The sequence below is a fragment of the Gorilla gorilla genome, chromosome 3, assembly GCF_029281585.2.
Source record: "Gorilla gorilla gorilla isolate KB3781 chromosome 3, NHGRI_mGorGor1-v2.1_pri, whole genome shotgun sequence".
In the NCBI taxonomy this organism is placed as follows: Eukaryota; Metazoa; Chordata; class Mammalia; order Primates; family Hominidae; genus Gorilla; species Gorilla gorilla.
The window spans coordinates 13,160,969-13,175,787 of record NC_073227.2 but is presented as its reverse complement, the minus strand read 5'-3'; the positions used below and the strand labels follow the sequence as shown (position 1 = coordinate 13,175,787).

The following is a 14,819-nucleotide window of genomic DNA, read 5'->3' as shown; positions in this document are numbered from 1 at the left end:
ACCGAGGGTGGGGCTGATAGCCCACATGCTTACTTGTGGTCATTTTTGAGTCACTTTTGGTAGTTTGTGTCTTTCTAGGAGTTTGGCTGTTGCGTCTAGATGATCTGATTTATTGGCATACAATTGTCCGTAGTGTTCTCATGGAATCCTTTTATTTCTGTCAGGTCAGCAATAATGTTCCCTCTTTCATTTCTGATTTTAGGAACTTGGGTTTTTAATTTTTAATTTATTTATTTTTATTAGAGATGGGGTCTCGTCATGTTCCCCCAGGCTGGTCTTGAATGCTGGCCTCAAGCGATCCTCCCACTTCGGCCTCATAAAGTGCTGGGATGACAGGCGTGAGCCATGGTGCTCGGTCTCTGATTTTAGTCATTTGTGTCCCATCTTTCTTTTCTTGGTCAGTCTGGTGAAAGATTTGTCAATTTTGTTAATATTTTCGAAAAACCCACTTTTGGTTCTGTTGATTAGCTCTTTTGTTTTTCTATTCTCTGTATTTTTACTTCCCATTTCCATTCTCATGTTTATTATTTTCTTCCTTTTACTCGCTTTGGGTTTAGTTCATTCTTCTTTTTCTAGTTTCTTAAGGTGGAAGGTTGGGTTTTTGATTTGAGATTTTTCTTCTTTCTTTGCATGTAGACATTTATAGTTACACATTTCCCTTTCAGCACTGCCTTAGCTGCATCTTGGAATTCTTGATATGCTGTGCTTTTTTTTTTTTTTTTTTTTTTTAGACAGAGTTTTGCTCTATTGCCCAGGCTGGAGTGCAGTGGTGCAATCTCGGCTCACTGTAACCTCTACCCGGGTTCAAGCCATTCTCCTGCCTCAGCCTCCCGAGTAGCTGGGATTACAGACATGCACCACCACACCTGGCTAATTTTTGTATTTTTTTGTAGAGACGGGGGTTTCACCATGTTTCCCAGGCTAGTCTCAAACTCCTGGACTCAAGCGATCCTCCCGCCTCGGCCTCCTGCAGTGCTGGGATGACAGGCATGAGCCATTGCTCTGGCCCATGCTGTGTGTTTGTTTTCATTCTTCTCAAATTAGTTTTCAGTTTCCCTGATGGTCTCTTCTTTGACTCACTGGTTGTTTAGGAGTGTGTCATTTCCACATATTTTTGACTTTCCCAAATTTCCTTCACTGTTGATGTCCAGTTTCACACCAGTACAGCTGAAGAACACTCCTGCTTTGGTCTCAGTCCTTTTCCATTCACTGAGGCTCATTGTGTGGCCTGGCACGTGGCCTGTCTTGGGGAATGTCCCGTGGGCGCTTGAGAGGACTGTGTATTCTGCCGTTGTTGGGTGGCGTGTGTGATAGATGTCTACTCGGCGTACCTGGTTTCTGTTGTTCATCTCCGGAATGTTGCCGACACTAGAAAATCAAAAGCTTTCCACCGTTCCCAGCGCCTTGGCTTTGGGAGAGGCCCGTGAGCCTGTGGGTTTGGAGCCTGGCTGCACGGGAGGAGCATATGTGGGAACGCCAGGGGCCGGCTTTGAACCCCATTCCCCCAACATGATGCCGTGTGTGGCAGACGTGACACTTGGCTTTGCTCCCCCAGGGTTCCATCTGCGACAGGGGCTACTTGTGTCCTTGGCCTCTTCAGCTTGGGCTGAAGGCGGCCCTGATGCTGGCCAGAGGGGCTTTGTGAAGCAGAAATAGATGGCCTGGTGCAGGGACCGAGCTTGGCTAGGGCCTCAGCCCTGGGGGTTGTAAAGAAGGCTGGCCTCTACCATGGGCATCTGCACCAAGCTGCGCCCATGTCACGGTGTGCTCAGCGGTTCCCCGCCTGTGGGGCCCAGGCTCACAGAGGTGTGAAAGAGGCAAGCACACCGCAGGGGCCTCTTAGCCCAGCCAGCCTCGCTTCGATGCTGGGAGGCTGACGTCTTCCTTTTTGTCTTCTGCCCAGGCCAGCTGCGGGCCGTCCAGCGGCTGTGCCACTTCTACAGAGCCGTCATGCCCAGCGAGGCCCAGTGTGTCATCTACCATGAGCTCCAGCTCTCCCTGGCCTGCAAGGTGGCTGACAAGGTGCTGGAGGGGCAGCTCCTGGAGACCATCAGTCAGCTCTACCTGTCCCTGGGCACCGAGCGGTGAGGGCTGGCTCTGTGGTGGTGGGGGCGGGGGGAGGGGGCAAAGGGGGCGGTGGGGCGGGGGCACAGGGAAGCTGGCCCAGGGCCCCAGCAGCCCCTCTCCTTGGGATCATTTGGTTCCTTGGCATCCGATGCTCTGAGCTGGGGGGCCTGGGGTTGTCCCAGGGCTGCTGATGACCCGTGAGTCCCAGCTTGAGCTTCCCTTGTTGGGTGACACGTCCTCCCATCCCTGCTTGCACACCTCCCCAAAGGTCATCTCAACCCCAGCAGAAGCAGTTACATGCATTCTGGGCTGTTCTTCCTACCATGGTGGCTTTTGTCATCTGACCTCTGCCTGCCCCGAGTCTTCACTCCTGGCCTTCACCTGTCCCCTTAAATGTGACCACAGCAGCCACCTGTGGCTTCTCTCCCACAGAAGACAGAGCCAGTTGTGTCACCTGCTTCCCTGGGGCAGGGTTTCAAGGTCTCACATCCCACATGTGGCCCACTTGGCTCTCCCGGAGCATCCTGACCTGGTGGGGTAACCATGGCCCTGGCCACCCCACCCACAGGGCCCAGTGACATTGTTGCACTCACACCCCTTCGACTTACCAAGAGAGCAGGGAAGGAGCCGGATGCCACAGGGACCCGGGAGATCAGCTCCAGCCTTGGCCTCAGGTTCACAGCAGGAAAATGGGCCAGTGTGTTAGAGCCATGCTTCTCAAAGTGTGGTCCCTGGACCAGCAGAGCAGCATCCATGTCACCTAGGAGCTTGTGGCAAGTGGGAGTTCTAGGGCCCGCCCCAGGCCCGTGGGGCCAGAAGCTCTGGGGGCAGGCCAGCAAGCTATATGGACAGGCCTCTGGATGACTGTGATGCCCGCGCACCTTGAGAACCATCGGCCTGGATAGCATCTGAACACTGATGGCTCCTGGTGCGTCTGGAGAAGACACAGGCCATGTCTGGGATGCGGGGGAGATGGACTAGCACGCTCCCCCAGCCACAGGGCAGCATGATGCCCAGTTCCCTCAGAAGGATGTCCTTCATCTTTTCCGTGCCGTGTGTGTTCACCCCTGCCCTCTCAGCAGCGCGGGAAGGGCAGGACACTGCACACACAAGAGGGCCATTCCCAGTCCCATTCCAGATTCATCTGTCACCAGACCCATGGGAGGAGGCAGACTGGTTCCAGGAGGATGAGAGCCCTTGTTCTGACACCTGTGTCTGATTCCAGGGCCTACAAATCCGCACTGGACTACACCAAACGAAGTCTGGGGATTTTCATTGACCTCCAGAAGAAAGAGAAGGAGGCGCATGCCTGGCTGAAAGCAGGGAAGATCTATTACATCTTGCGGCAGAGCGAGCTGGTGGACCTCTACATCCAGGTGAGTGGTGAGGGATGCAGGAGGGCCTCTGCACATGTTCACTCTCCATCCATCCATCCATTGATGATGATGATAGATGATCCTTCCATCATCTATCTATTTACCTGTTCATCCTTCCATCCATCCATCCATCATCCATCATTCATTCATTCATCCATCCATCCATCCATATCCATCCACCCATCCATCCATATTCATCCACCCTTCCATCATCTACCCATTCACCTATGGGTCCTTTCATCCATCCATCCATCCATCCATCCATCCATCCATCATCCATCCATCCTTCCATTATCCATCCATTCACCTGTTCATCCTTCCATCCATCCATCATCCATCCATCATCCATCTAACCATCATCCATCCATCCTTCCATCATCCATCCATCCTTCCATTATCCATCCATTCACCTGTTCGTCCTTCCATCCATCCATCATCCATCCATCTACCCATCATCCGTCCATCCATCCATCAGGCATCCATCCTTCCATCATCCATCCATTCACCTGTTCGTCCTTCCATCCATCCATCATCCATCCATCTACCCATCATCCATCCATCCATCCATCAGGCATCCATCCTTCCATCATCCATCCATTCACCTGTCATCCTTCCATTCATCCATCATCCATCCATCCATTCATCCATCATTCATCCATTCTTTTATCTTCCATCCATTCACCCATGAATCCATCCTTCCATTTATCCATCCATCATCCATCCATCCATCCTTCATCCATCCTTTTATCATCCATCCATTCACCTGTTCGTCCATTTATTCATCCATCGTTCCATCATCCATCCATTCACCTGTTGATCCTTCCATCATCCATCCATTCATCCATCATCCACCATCCTTCCATCATCCATCCATTCACCTGTTGATCCTTCCATCATCCATCAATTTATCCATTCATCCATCCATTCACCTGTTCATCCTTCCATCCATCCATCATCCACCATCCTTCCATCATCCATCCATTCACCTGTTTGTCCACCCATCCATTTATCCATCCATCATTCATCCATCCACCCACCCATCTACCCATTAATCCATCTCTCCATTCATTTGTCTGTCTGTCCATTTGTTTATCCATACATTCGTCTATCCACCCATCCATCCATATGTACATACATACATCATCCACCCTCCACCCATCCATCCATACATTATCCACCCACTCATACATACACACATCACTCAACCCATCCATCCATCCATCCATTCATCTGTCCGTCCATCCGTCTGTCAATCCATCCATCCATCCATGCATCCATCTATCCACACACCCATCCATCCATCCATCTACCTATACATCTGCTCATCCATTTATCCATTCATCCACTCATTCCTAAGCCACTGCTGAGCACCTGTTGTATGCCTTTCCCCTCTCTCCCACTGGTTCCCTCATATCCTCCCCCAATGGCCAGCATCTTCTCCCTGAGGGCAGAGGCACAGCCCCTCACAGTGCCCAGCACCTGCTGGTATACAGCACATGCTCAAATAATGTGGCCTCTCAGTTAACATACAGAAGAACTTGCTCCAAGCGACATGTGGCAAATCTCCTTACAAAATGCATCTGTCATAGCAGCAGTTTTCAGAGGCTTTCCCAAACACAGTGTGATCTGGAACAAACTGGGAAGCCCAAGAGCCTGGTGAAGCTTTTGTTTTTGAGCACCTGCTGTATACTTCCTTGAGCTGAGGAGAAGGATCAAGAGCTCATGGCCAAGAGGGGACCAGCCCACCCACAAACACTGTTGATGTGGGGTCCTGAGCTGTGGCAGGGATGTGGCAACTCAGAAAGGAGCCAGGTGATGGGCTCCCAGCAATCTGGGGGCCATGGAGGCTGGTTTGAGTGCAGGGGGAGTGGGCTAGGGCTAGCCCTGGTGGCAGGATTCACAGGTGTTGGGCTCCTGGGCTGCAGCTGCACAGTCACCTCCTGGCACTCAGGTGCATGAGATCATTGTCCCCATGCCAGTGGTGGGGGCGGCCCTAATGCACAGGGTCTGAAAAAGGCTCAGGTGCACCTGCAGTGTGTGAGAGGAAGGAGGCTGGGCGGGGGAGTCCCACCTGGGTGGGCGTGGCCACTTCGCCAGGTGTGGGTCTTGAGGGAACTTCTGCCTCCTTTCAGGTGGCACAGAATGTGGCCCTGTACACAGGCGACCCCAACCTGGGGCTGGAGCTGTTTGAGGCGGCTGGAGACATCTTCTTTGACGGGGCCTGGGAGCGGGAGAAAGCTGTGTCCTTCTACCGGGTGAGCTGGCCTGTGGGCTGATGTGGGTGGGCCCCAGGGGGGCACCTTGAGGGCTGAGGCGCAGGTGTGGCAGGGCAGAGCCCTCGCACCTGGAGGCAGGGCCGCCCATGCACATGCTTAGTTTCCTAGTGGCTTCACCGGGAATGATATTGACTGTTCCCCCGGCCCGGGACAAACACTTGGGGCCTGGACACAGCAATGGCCTTACCCTTGTACCCGATGATCTCAAGCAACCTTGAGTGGGAAGTCCTGTCCCCATCTTACAGATGAGGAAACTGAGGCTGAGAGAGGCACAGGGACATGTCAAAGGACACACGGCATGCCAGTGGGAGGCCCAGGGCCAGGGCCCAGGTCTGCATGCACCCCGAAGCGGGGACGGCTTCTCCCTTCCTCTGAGCTCACGGTGTGGCTCAGCCCTGGGCACAGATAAATGTGGTGTTTTTAGAGCAGAGAGGAGTGCTGGCTCCCCCCAGTCAGACCCCTGGTGCCCAGGCGGGAGGGGCTGGTCTGAGGCTGCCGGGTGTAGCTGGATGGGCCTCAGGTGACTCTTCAGCCCCTAGCTTGGGTGTCTGAACCGCCCTTTATCTCAGAGCACAGAGCTGTGTCGAGGCCCAGGGGTAGCTGGGGCGTGGGAAGCTCCGAGCATATGTTTGAGCTCTGAGGAGGGCGCTGGGCAAGGTGGGTGCTGCGGGAAGCCTGACCCCACCTGCCTGTGTGGCAGGACCGGGCCCTGCCCCTGGCAGTGACTACGGGCAACCGCAAGGCGGAGCTGCGGCTGTGCAACAAGCTGGTGGCACTGCTGGCCACGCTGGAGGAGCCCCAGGAGGGCTTGGAGTTTGCCCACATGGCCCTAGCACTCAGCATCACCCTGGGTAAGCCCCCTGAGCCCCTGCCCTGCCAGGACCCACACTTTGCCAGAGCTCAGCCTCCAGGTCTACAGGGCAGGAGCCGAAACAGCTGCCGGATTTTCCTGGTCTCCTGTCCAGGCAGGCACATCTGCCCAGCTGGCTCCCCCGTCCGGCCGTGGGGCACAGCCCGAGGTCCCTCACGCAGTGCAGAGCTCCCTGCCTCGCTGAGCTCTGCTTCCTGTGCCTCTTCCCCCTGGTGACCACGAGGGCTGCCCAGTGTGCCCTCTGCCTTCTAGACATGCCAGACATCTCGTTGGTCCCTGCATGTGCCAGGCTGAGTGGCACATTCCCTTTCTCTTGTGCCCTTCCCACCCTCATCAACCACACGGCTCTCTGGCTGATGAAATCCCAGTTCCCCTTCCAGCAGCCTGCCCCTTAATGCCGGGCATCCCCCGGTGCTGTGCCAGGGTGGTCTGTCCTCTAGAGAGAGGGAGCCCCAGACAGGCCACATGCCCCAGCGCCTTGTGCCCCAGGGCCTGGTACACAGGTGTGCAGCCGCGTGGGAATGCATTGAATGCAGGCTCCACAGCACTCACCCTGAAAAGGGGAGGACACCGGAGACAGCCTGGGTGGGCTCGCATATCTGTGGGGGGACCTGGAGCTCAGGCACGCAGTGACTCCCCAAGGTAGGGGACTCTGATGATGACACACCCAGGAAGAGTCGGATGTCATGTCTGTGGATTGCCTGGAGCCCTGGTGCCCGGGAGCGCGTGGGCTGCATGCCTTTTGGGCTCTCCTGGTTAAAAACAGTGAGCAAAGGCAGGTGGCTATATGTAGGCACAGAGCTGGGCCATCCAAGTCCGACTTTCCCAAAGCCTCACGGTAGATGGGGGCAGGCCTTATTAGTTCTGCTTTGTAGATGGGAAAGTGAGTCTGGAAGCTGGGAAGGGACTGGCCAGAACTGCCCAGGTGACCGCAGTGTCTGGAGGCGAGCCAGGTGCTGCCGGGGTCTGCATGCCTGCTCCTGAGGGGCCTGTGCCCTGCCTGCCCCGGGGAGCCACGTCCTCACACCTGCCCCCTTGGCCTGCACCCCAGGGGACCGGCTGAACGAGCGCGTGGCCTACCACCGGCTGGCTGCCCTGCAACACCGGCTGGGCCACGGCGAGCTGGCAGAGCACTTCTACCTCAAGGCCCTGTCGCTCTGCAACTCGCCGCTGGAGTTTGACGAGGAGACCCTCTACTACGTGAAGGTGTACCTGGTGCTCGGTGACATCATCTTCTACGACCTGAAGGTGGGTGGGGAGGGGCTGGGCTCAGGGTGTTCCCGGCCCCCTTGGAGTGGGATCTCCACCCAGACCCCTGAGGCCTGGGTTCCAGCCTTCCTTAAGAATGGCCCAGTGGCCTCCCTGGAGCACTGCGCCCGGCTGGAGGAGCCGGCAAGGTTAGCAGACACAACCCAGCTCCCGAGCTGGCCAGGCCCCGCCCTCAAGAACTCAGCCTCAGCCAGGGAGGCTGATACATGAGTGGGCAATGGTGGCCTCTCGGTAAAGAAGGGGGATTGTAGTCAGGGGGGCCCTCCTGGAGGAGGTGACACCAAAGCTGAGTCTTGACAGTCAAGTGTCAAGTTGTATCTAACAAAGAAAACAGGGTAGGGAGGAGGACATTTGGGGGGATGGCATCATCCTCACATTGAATCCATGTTGCAACATCCAACCCAAATCCCGGCGCCTCCTCTAGGAAGCCTGCCAGGGTGCCAGCCTACACTGAGCAACTCCTTCCTGGAGTCCCAAGACACCTTGAATCTTCACATCACCCAGGCAGGGTGGGGCGGGGCTGGTGTCTTATCACCTGCTTCACAGGCAGGGAAACCCCAGCTCAGCGCAGGTGCAGTGGGGCGGGGCCCCAGACAGCCAGGCTGAGGCCTTGCTGGTCGGGTCTGTCTGGAGAGGAGGTGCTGGGACCTGTGCTCCCTCTGCGCCCAGCCCTGCAGGGGTGGAGAGCTGGGACCAGCAGACTCGGACCTGGGATGTCCCCACCCCTTTGCCCAGCAGGCGCCCGCCCCTACTCAGCATCACACTGGCACTGCATCGGTGCTCCTTGTGGGCTGGGGGGCCAGGGCGCTCCAGTCCAGGGACTGAGCTCTTGGGGGCCTTAGAACAACATGAGGAGCTGCCCCGTATCCCCCGCGGCAGGCCTGGGGCTGCCAGGGAAGCCCCCGCCCGGTGCTGGCGACACCTGGTGGTCAGAAGCGGTCCCTGTGGCCTCTCAAGTCCCAGCCAGACGGGGAGGTGCCAGGTGTCAGGCCCAGAGGGACGCTGCTCACTGCTCAGGGGCTGGCCTGGGACCCAGGGGACAGGCCTTCCAGAGGGGACTTTATCTCTCTTAGTCATGCCTGCTGCCCACTCTGCCCACCCAGGAGGAAGGAAAGGACCAAGTAGTCCCTGAGAGGCCAAAGTCCATGGCTGGGGTGGAGGGGCAGAGGCCTCCTTCACCTCCTTCCCATGCACAGCCCTCTGGGCCTCATGGTGACTATGCTGTCAGCGCAGGCCGGCTTCCCACAGGGAGGCCCCCTCGGAATTCCCCCAGGGCCGCTGTCTTTCCAAGGCCACACCCTCCTCCTTGTGTAGGAGGTGCCGGACCCAGGGCCCAGAGAGGTGGCAGAGAAAGCCGGTTTGGATGGGGCCTGGAAGGCTGGCAGAGGCAGGGGTAAACGGGCATCTTTGCCGATTGCCTCTAAAATGGGGTCCCCTTTAGTCTACATGTGAGAGTGAGCCCTGGAATAGGGTGGATTAGGTGTGTCCTGGCTCAGTCTGCCACCCACTAGCTGCTGCACACACTATAGGCACATGCAAATGCACATGCACGCACAGGGACACACACAGGCACAGGGACACGCACACACAGGCACACGCACACACAGACACATGCACACATGGACACGCACACACGGGCACACATGTGCACACGCACAGGCACACACAAAGACACATGCACACACAAAGACACATGCACACACACGGACATGCACACACGAGCACACACAGGCACAGGCACACAGAGACACATGCACACATGGACACGCACACGAAAATGCACACAGGCACACGCACACACAGGCACAGGGACACGCACACACAGGCACATGCACAAATACACAGGCACATGCACACAGGCACATGCACACACACGGACACGCACACGCAGATGCACACAGGCACATGCACACAGGCATATGCACACATAGGCACACACAGGCACACACACACGGTCACACACACAGGCACACGCAAATGCACCCAGGCACATGCACACAGGCACACAGACAGACATGCACACGCAAATGCACACAGGCACATGCACACACACAGGCACACGCACACAGGTGCGTGCACACACACAGGCATACACAGACACAGGCACATGCACACAGAGACACATATGCTTTGGCTGGCTCCTTCCTGTTTAGTTGGGATGCCGCCCGCTTCAGGAAGCCCTTGCCTCCCACCCCAGGCTGAGTCTGGGGCCTCCTGGGCCCCCACAGGCTCCTGGGCTTGCCTCTGCCACAGCCCTGGCCACCCTGTGTGGTCAGTGTTCACTCCCAGGTCCCCCAGAGGAGCAGGGACGTTAGGCTCAGCCATGCACCCGGCACAGAGTCCAGTGTTCGGTGGGGCTGGGGGCGTTGGATGAGCAGTGACGTGACTCGGGCCCTTCTCGCACCCCTGCCCTGTGTGTGGGGCGGGGCAGTGAGGGCATGGGCTGCTGCATCTTAGACTTTGTCCTTGGCCCTGGGAGCCATTTCGAGATGGTAAGGGGGAACGGGCCAAGCATGGGTCTTAGAGAGGTCCCTTGGGTGACCCCCATGTGGAGGAGGTGCCTGGGGAGAAGCTGGGTGGGGGATGGGAGGGTCAAGGAGGTCTGGGAAGTGGCATCCCAACCCAGGGATGGTGAGTTTGAGCCACAGATGCATTGAAAATGGGAGTGGATGTCTGGGGCATCACACTCCGTCAATATTTCAGGGAAGATTCCCAGAGAGGACACCTGGGAGATGCTTTTATACCTGGCCCGGCCCATGGAGGGCCTGGAAATGGTCAGCATGGACAGGGGCCAGAGGGAAGCCTGGGTCACTCAACACTGTGCCCCTGCTGTGGCTGGGAGCCACGGGTCCTGCATGGAACTCTCAGAGCAGGCAGGATCCGCCCCAACCTCAGCCCATGGGGAAAGCAGCCACTGCCTGCAGAGAGGGTGGGGCTGGGACAGGAGGCTCAGGGTGAGTGGGGTGTAGGGACAATCAGGAAGCCTTCCAGGGGGTGCCAGGGCCGTCTCCACCTCCTGCAGCTGAGCCCACAGCAGTGCCACAGGCTTCGGGGCTCATGGGGTGAGCCAGCATTGGCCGGACATGTGGAACGACCTGGGCACAGGAACGGCCTCTGGGGAGACTGGCTCCGAGTTCCCCCTTTTGCTGAGCATGCCCTGTCCCCTTCAGGACCCGTTTGATGCAGCCGGGTACTACCAGCTGGCGCTGGCGGCCGCCGTGGACCTGGGCAACAAGAAGGCACAGCTGAAGATCTACACGCGGCTGGCCACCATCTACCACAACTTCCTCCTGGACCGTGAGAAGTCGCTCTTCTTCTACCAGAAGGCCAGGACCTTCGCCACAGAGCTCAATGTCCGCAGGGTTAACCTGCCTCCTCTGCCACTCTGCGGGTGGGCCCCCTGGTTGGCCCCCAGCCACCCTCGCTGAGGACAGCATCCAAGGGAGTGGGTTTCGTGCAGGGGGCAGGGGTCTCCTGCCTCTCCTGGTGTCTCCGGTGCCTCATTTTCTGGCAAATGGAGGCACGAACGCAGGGGTCAAATAGCAATAAATGGGGTTTTTTTTTTTTTTTTTTTTTTGCAATAACTTATCGAAGTCTCCAGGGCGTCCTTCCCTAGTGTGCTTCCTGGGGCGTGTCTAGGGGCCAGCTCCCTTCCCTGGGGGCAGCCCTGCTGCTATGTCCTGATCTTGGGTATGAGAAGGACCCCGAGTCCAACAGACCTGTGCCAGGTCACCACGAGCCTGGGTTTCGTTGGCGGCCAGAGGGGAGACGGTGGTGGAACTCCCTGGGCAGCTGCTCGGAGCTTTTGCTGTAGGTCTTGTGCCACCCTTGCCTTTAATCCTCAGGCCACTGTGCGCGGAGGTGGGGGCTGCTAGTGTCCCCATTCGCCAGTGAAGAAATAGAGGCACGGAGAGGTTAACTGTCTGGCCCACCATCACACAGACGCAGAGCCCAGTGCGCTGACCATCACACCACCCTGCCGGCCTGCTGCCAGGAAGGTGCCCCCATTAGGACCCAAGGTCAGTTCCTTGTGGTGTCAGGAGAGCCACAGGCCAGTGAGGGTGGCCCAGGGGATCCCCCACTAAGTGTCCTCTGGTCCCAGACTTGGCTGGGCTGAGCCTGACCAGTCCCACCTCCGGCCACTGGTCAGTCCTGCGGGAAGTGAGATGCAGGGATCTCTGCCTGTGTAGACGCTGCTGCCCAGTGTTGAAAGCCTTTTCTGGGCTGCCCCTCAGCCCTCCCCACGTACCCCTCCCCTTCCGGCCCCCGGCCCTCATCTCAGTCCCCAGGAATCCCAGGTTTTCCTTCTTGGAATCTCTTGGCCTCAGGAAACACGGCTCACACGGTCTCTTCGCCCATTTACGGCAAGGAAACCGAGGTTCAGAGACTGTGGGTGCCCCACGTGATTCTCACAAACACTGCACTCTCCCAGGCCCCTCTTTTAAACACTTTTAAAATGAGGTGACATTCACATCGTATGAAATTAACTATTTCAACGTGAATAATGTGGTGGCATTTGTGCATTCACAGTGCTGTGCACTCACCCACGCCGTCTAGTTTCAAAAGGCATTCATCTCCCCAGAAGAAACCTCCCGTCCTCATTAAGCAGTTACCCCTCCTTGGTATCCCCCAAGCCCCTCTCCTGGGGTCCGAAGAGGGACTTGCCAGTAATCGGAGCTCTGATAATAAGGAATCAGGCACCCACTGCTGGTCCAGGCCTGGGTTGGTTTTCCACCCAGCAGAGGTGGCAGAGCCGGGAGGGTCTGGGAGCGCTACAGGGGAGCCCCATGCTTGCTGCCGGAGCCCTGCCCCGAGCCTCCCCACCAGGGGGCAGCAGAGAGCTTTCCAGAACCGGCCGCGGGGCTGGAGGGAAGCAGTGGCTCAGAGCTGCTGACAAACCTCATGTTGAATCCAGACCGCTGTCTCTGTGGGTTGGGCTTGGGAATTGGAGAGGAGGCCGCATGATTGGAAACATGAAGACGGCACGGCCTGGCTGGAGCAGCGGGAAGCGCCATCACGGTCACTGAGGACACAGACCTCCTGCCCGCCGGGCTGGGCCTGCAGCCATTCCTCTCGGGGTGGGGTCTGCAGTTCCGGGTTGCTCTTGGGCCCCCGACCTGCCTCAGAGTCCTGGGGGCTTTGGGACTGTGCCTCCCCATTTCCACCCACCCTGGCTGGTGCCATCAGGGGCCTGGATCCTGGGATCCTGTTCCTCTCGGGCAGCAGAGCATGGGGGACCAGAGGAAACAGTGGGTCTTCAAGCCCCACATGCAAACCCCAGCCCACCACTCACAGTCTGGGGGTTCGGGGTGAGGGAGTTGATTTCTCTGAGCCCCAGTTTGGTCACCACTAAAATGAGACTGACATACTGGGGCAGAGTGCCAGCCCCAGGGCCAATAGAGGCCTGTTTCCTACTAACAATACTTCTTACTCCTAAGAAAAGCTCCAACAACCACACGCTATGGAACACTCAACCCAGGTCAACTTGTCAGAGGCGTGTGAACCAGAGCAACTCCATCTTGAACAGGAGCTGGGTAAAATGAGGCTGAGACCTGCCGGGCTGCACTCCCAGGAGGTTAGGCATTCTAAGTCACAGGATGAGATAGGAGGTGGGCACAAGATACGGGTCATAAAGACCTTGCTGATAAAGCAGGTTGCAGTAAAGGAGCCGGCCAAAGCCCACCAAGACCAAGGCGGCCACGAGAGCGACCTCTGATTGTCCCCACGGCTCATTGTGTGCTAATTAGAATGCATTCGCTGCTAAAAGACACCCCCACCAGCACCATGACAGTTTACAGATGCCATGGCAACATCTGGAGGTTACCTCATAAGGTCTCAAAAGGGAGGGGAGAAACTCTCAGTTCTGGGAATTGCCCACCCTTTTCCTGGAAAACTCATGAATAGTCCACCCCTTGCTTAGCGTATGATCAAGAAATAACCATGAAAATGGGCAACCAGCAGCCTTTGGGGCCGCTCTGCCTACGGAGTAGCCATTCTGTTTTTTTTTTTTTTTTGAAATGGAGTCTCGCTCTGTTGCCCAGGCTGCAGTGCAGTAGCGTGATGTCGGCTCACTACAACCTCCGCCTCCCAGGTTCAACCAATTCTCCTGCCTCAGCCTTTCTAGTAGCTGGGATTACAGGAACCCGCCACCACGCCCAGCTAATTTTTTGTATTTTAGTAGAGACAGGGTTTTGCCATGTCGGACCAGGCTGGTCTCAAACTCCTCACCTCAGGTGATCCACCTGCCTCGGCATCCCAAAGTTATGGGATTACAGGAGAGAGCCACTGTGCCTGGCCAGAGTAGCCATTCTTTTATTCCTTTTCTTTCCTAATAAACTTGCTTTCACTTTATGGGCTCGCCCCGAATTCCTTCTTCTGTGAGATCCAAGAACCCTCTCTTGGGGTCTGGATTGGGACCCTTTTCCAGTAACAAACTTGCTTAACCTCTCAGACCCTTCGTCTCTTCATCTGTAACCAAAGACAAAGCCTACCCCAAGGTTCCAAGAGTGAGGAGAGAATACATGGGAAACGAGGGGCACAGAGGTGGTGTGCAGAACCAGGCAGCCAATCCCTTTGTTTTGTGGTGGGTGGAGGTCAGGGCTCGGCTGGCTAAGGCCTAAGCCCACTGGTCTCCAGCCCTGCTCTGCCCGTCGGAGGCTGGTTCCCGGGCAACAACCGCCGCAACAACAACCCCCTTCAGCAAAGTGGGCATGAGATGAAGAGATGTCCAGTGGGCACGTGCCCAGCTCTATGCAGCCAGTGGTCTCACAGCCCAGAAGCCAGCTGCCCTGATTTTAGAAGGAGGCGGCCATGATCCCCAGGTTAACTCAGGCACCTTCCCACACACATTCAGCAAGCGCCCACTGCATGGGCTGCAGAAACTGCCTCAGGCAGGTGCAGGGAACTCCAGGAGTGTTCCAGGCCCTCCCAGAGGTGCTCCTGGGACTGCAGCTGAAATCA

General features: G+C 57.0%; 1 protein-coding gene across 4 annotated transcripts in view; it reads left to right on the top strand.

Annotated features, from left to right (window-relative positions):
* SH3TC1 (SH3 domain and tetratricopeptide repeats 1) overlaps positions 1–14,191 on the top strand; it is a 62,103-nt gene extending 47,912 nt beyond the window's left edge. For 2 of the 4 annotated variants that reach the window (XM_055385379.2, XM_055385377.2), the window contains exons 13-19: positions 1,904–2,084; positions 3,293–3,443; positions 5,576–5,698; positions 6,420–6,570; positions 7,642–7,838; positions 11,030–11,250; positions 11,705–14,191. In XM_055385379.2, coding sequence (XP_055241354.2) covers positions 1,904–2,084; positions 3,293–3,443; positions 5,576–5,698; positions 6,420–6,570; positions 7,642–7,838; positions 11,030–11,250; positions 11,705–11,753 — 1,073 coding nt within the window. In that variant the 3' untranslated portion in view covers positions 11,754–14,191. Of the gene's footprint in view, positions 1–1,903; positions 2,085–3,292; positions 3,444–5,575; positions 5,699–6,419; positions 6,571–7,641; positions 7,839–11,029; positions 11,448–11,704 lie in introns of those variants that run through there. The other 2 variants (XM_055385380.2, XM_055385381.2) reach the window with 2 other exon arrangements.
* The last annotated feature ends 628 nt before the right edge of the window (positions 14,192–14,819 follow it).